At 38.7% G+C, this 4091-nt stretch overlaps 1 protein-coding gene across 1 annotated transcript in view; it reads left to right on the top strand.

The window, feature by feature from the left end:
* The window catches only part of LOC136868065 (flexible cuticle protein 12), a 44813-nt gene extending 41462 nt beyond the window's left edge, over positions 1 to 3351 (top strand). Inside the window, exon 3 of the mRNA XM_067144750.2 lies at positions 3012 to 3351. Within this exon, the coding sequence (XP_067000851.1) occupies positions 3012 to 3243 (232 nt within the window). The 3' untranslated portion in view covers positions 3244 to 3351. The remainder of the gene's footprint in view (positions 1 to 3011) is intronic.
* Positions 3352 to 4091: the final 740 nt, after the last annotated feature.

Here is a 4091-nt window from a genome sequence, read left to right as displayed (position 1 = left end):
AATTTAAATTTAAATTTAATTGCCTATCCATTTCAGTATGGCTCCGTAGCTGAATGTTCACCGGAGTGGCTTTCAGTTCAGAGCGTCCCAGGTTAGATTCCCAGCCATATCAGGGACTTAAGCCGTGTTTGGTTAATTTCTATGGGTCGGGGGCTAAGTGTCTGTGATTATTTTAATACATATTTTCATGTATATACTACACATCACACTGCTAACAATCACAAAAGCACGCAATATTGAACACGTCTCCCCCCCCCCCCCGCCGTACCGTAGCCAGGATTGACCGATGGTGATAGAGCGTAATGAAGGTCCTTGTGAATGTGTGGTGCGCGCATAAATGAGTGTTATTTTCAGGTTACTGATACTAGTGAATTATGTTGATATTCAGATTTCAGTACCGGTACACTACAAAAGCTTACATTAAAATACAGAACAAGAACAATATGATCAAAGTCTTCAGTTTTACAGCGAATGGTTTGTTCAGATTTCAATCTAAAATCCAACTTTTGAGGCTTCTTAGAAAATAGATTGAAGAGATCTGTTGGTTTTAAAATTATGTCTCTGTCAATGTTCAAAAGAGCCAACCCATTGACTCGATTTTCACTTGTTTACTTTTGTAAAATTCCATGGAGGGGGGACGGGTTCTAACCCCGAAGAATCCTCGCCCCCCGCCCCTGGTCTCTCCACATACTATTGGCACCAGGATGAGCAGCTGGCCGTAAAATTTGGCTTACCCTACATTAATTCCTACCTCAGATGATTGAGAAAATGGTCAGCAAAGCAGAAGAAATTTGATATTCTACTAACATCTGAATGTATTCATTGATGGCACGACCATGATGGAGAGAATATTGACCTGACGTCTATTAAAGCATAGTCCTTGGATTTGGTCATGTGAAGACCAAAGGAAACTTTTTTGAGGGCTGCCAACAGATAGGTATCGAACCCATCATCTGCCGAATGCGATCTTATAGCTACTCAACCCATATCTCTGTCTGCAAACATCTGTAACATTTGTAAATGAACTGAAGATCTGTACAATCCTCTGTTTTCAACTAGCACTGTAGTTTTTCTTCACGTACATCTCTTGTCTTTAAATCACTCATATTATACATAACTTCATCCAACGTGATCCATTCTAACTTAGCCTTTATGTCTACATTACGAATATACTTTAGTTATTGTTTCCAACTATTTGCACATCAGTTTCGTTACATTTATGTTTGTTATCTAAAACATACTTTCAACAGGATGGGCATGTCCAAACTATTCAATATCATAAATGTTATATTATTATTTATTATACATCGGGACTAGCTTCGACCTTTCCTTTAGGTCACCTTCAGCCTAGATACATCGTTTTGGGGAACATATAACATGCATACAAACTTAATGTAATATGTCATATGTATTGTGTCTAAAACAATTTACATTCATTAACTTTAAAGTCCATGTAATTTGATGTATTTGCATCCGTTTAGTTAATATTGTATCTGTATAAAACACTATGTTTTAATCCTAATTTTTTTCAGAATATGAACACTAAACATTCTAATTGACAAAGTTACTATAACACTTTAAAATATTTCTCTTGGTATTATTTTGAATATATCGGTGTGTTGTACCTTGTAATATTTATATTGATCTTAAAACACATTTTGTGTACGTAAACAGTTAATAATAATTTCGTGTGGCTATTTCTACCCGAGTGCAGCCCTTGTAAGGCAGACCCTCCGATGAGGGTGGGCGGCATCTGCCATGTGTAGGTAACTGCGCGTTATTGTGGTGAAGGATAGTGTTATGTGTGGTGTGTGAGTTGCAGGGATGTTTGGGGACAGCACGAACACCCAGCCCCCGGGCCATTGGAATTAACCAATGAAGGTTAAAATCCCCGACCCGGCCGGGAATCGAATCCGGGACCCTCTGAACCGAAGGCCAGTACGCTGACCATTTAGCCAACGAGTCGGATACGTACACAGTTAAATGGGATAGATAAATATACTAGAATGTTCTTTGATACACATTTCTTGTCCTTAGTCTTTATGCCTTATTGTAATATTTAAATAGGCTATTTGGAATTGATTGTTATGATGAACACCTTTCTTTATTTGCAATAATAGACCTGCTACTATAATTTTATGGAGACATTCTCGGTTTAAGTATGTGGGTTGTTGGTCCAGTTGAAAAATCTTCGTAATGTTACAGTTATGTAATTAAATTTGATTGGTCGAAATACATTAGAATATTCTACCGATGTGTCCCTTATTAATTTATTCTAATATTATTGGAGTGTTGGAAAATATTTGTCTTGAAGAACACTTTCTATTCTTCGTTTATAATGAATGATCTTGTAACTATTGTTATGAATGTCTGCGGAAACATTCTTAGTTTGTAAATGTTGCTTGTCGATCCGGTTGAAATGATTCTTCACATATTCCATTTAAAGGGAATATCCCCAGTTGCCTCGTATGTCTGTGTGTGATCCCACTCCAACATCAACATTAAAATGAAATTAATTTCATACAACCTAAATTAATCATCTCATTTTATGCATGAGATATCCCGAATCTACCTAGATTTCACTCTTGTACAGAAAATTTTACCTGAGAACAGAGAACCTGAGAATACTTGCTCACTTTTTGAAAGAAAGGGAATCACCAGCATTTGTGTTCCCGTTGGACGTAAGGTTTATAAGGGTACTTTCACGATCAATAGAAGTTAATGCCGATATTACGTTCTCGGTAATTCACCTTCTTTCTATCCTTGCCTACCACTTCTCCTGCATTCTAGTTCCCGAACCTGGGAAAGATGCGGCTGACATTTTCGACATGGTGAATAATCGATCCCGAGCCCTCTGAAGTGAGGATTGCAACGTTGACCAGCCAACCAAGGAGCCTGATTCCGTATTTGACACAGCCTCTCTTCTCTGTAATTAACTCGTTGAATTGTTCTATATCTCATTCGAGTGTACAAGAAAGGCACTAAAATAGGACACAATTCTCTGTTTTCAGATTCGCAGCAGACAATGGCATCTCCCGCGAAGAGAGCGGGTCTGTTGGCGAAGAGGGTCGGTCTGGAGAAGAGTCCATCAGTGTGAAAGGTCGCTACACCTACACGGTAGATGGCACCACGTACGCCGTTACCTACACCGGTGGCAGACATGGCTACCAGATGATCATGAAGCCTATAGCCGGCGGCAGGAGACAGAAACACCGAGTGTGGGACTTCAATATTGCTCCCTAACTTCAGTACTTTGAGTGACAATACCTCCAATGTGATATCCCGACTGTATACCTCCACTCAATATTTAGTGTTTTATAAGTTATAAATATGGTTTTATAATAACTCCTGTTATTGTTTTCTTCTCATAATTCCTCGTTTAAATGGACAACCATGACAAATAATGACGGAGTCAGCCTCGTGTTGAACGGGTAGCGTGCCTGTGTCTTACCCAGAGGCGTCAGTTTCGATTCCCGCTCAGTCCAGGTAATTTTAATTCCAGTCTCAGGGCAGTAACAGAGTTCACTCAGCCTCCTGAAACCAACTTAGAAGTAATATGAAACGAGAGGCAGCCCAGTCAGGAAAGCCAAGTAATAGGCTGAGGATGATGTTCCACTCACGACTCGACACTCCTCCTGCTCACTATATGACCGGTAAACAGTTGTATTGACAACAGGCCAAGGACCTCTATGGCCAGCATGCACGACGGTTTTGTTTTTTTGTTTGTTTGTTTGTTTGTTTGATACAAAATAATGTCCACACCATTTCGCAAAATTAATTATGAAAATGAGATAAGAAAACGAAGGAAGGAAGGAAGGAAGTAGAATGAAATAATTCAATGTTCATATCCATCACGTAGAAACGATAATTATAATGAAATACACCATCATTACTAAAAGTCCTTTATGATAAACTATCTCATGTACCCGTGCTTCACTACGAAATTCTACATTGTAAATTCTAGATGAAGTCGTGTACACGTTGTGAATAAGACTGTTAATTTGCATAATAACATAGGTATTTAAGACTTAAATTTTAGGCGCCTTCCCCTAAACTACCATTTCATCCAGCGTGAATAAAGTTATTCATAG

This window comes from Anabrus simplex, chromosome 1 (assembly GCF_040414725.1).
Source record: "Anabrus simplex isolate iqAnaSimp1 chromosome 1, ASM4041472v1, whole genome shotgun sequence".
NCBI classification, from domain to species: domain Eukaryota; kingdom Metazoa; phylum Arthropoda; class Insecta; order Orthoptera; family Tettigoniidae; genus Anabrus; species Anabrus simplex.
The sequence above is the reverse complement of the archived record's forward strand: the minus strand, read 5'-3'. Positions and strand labels throughout refer to the sequence as shown.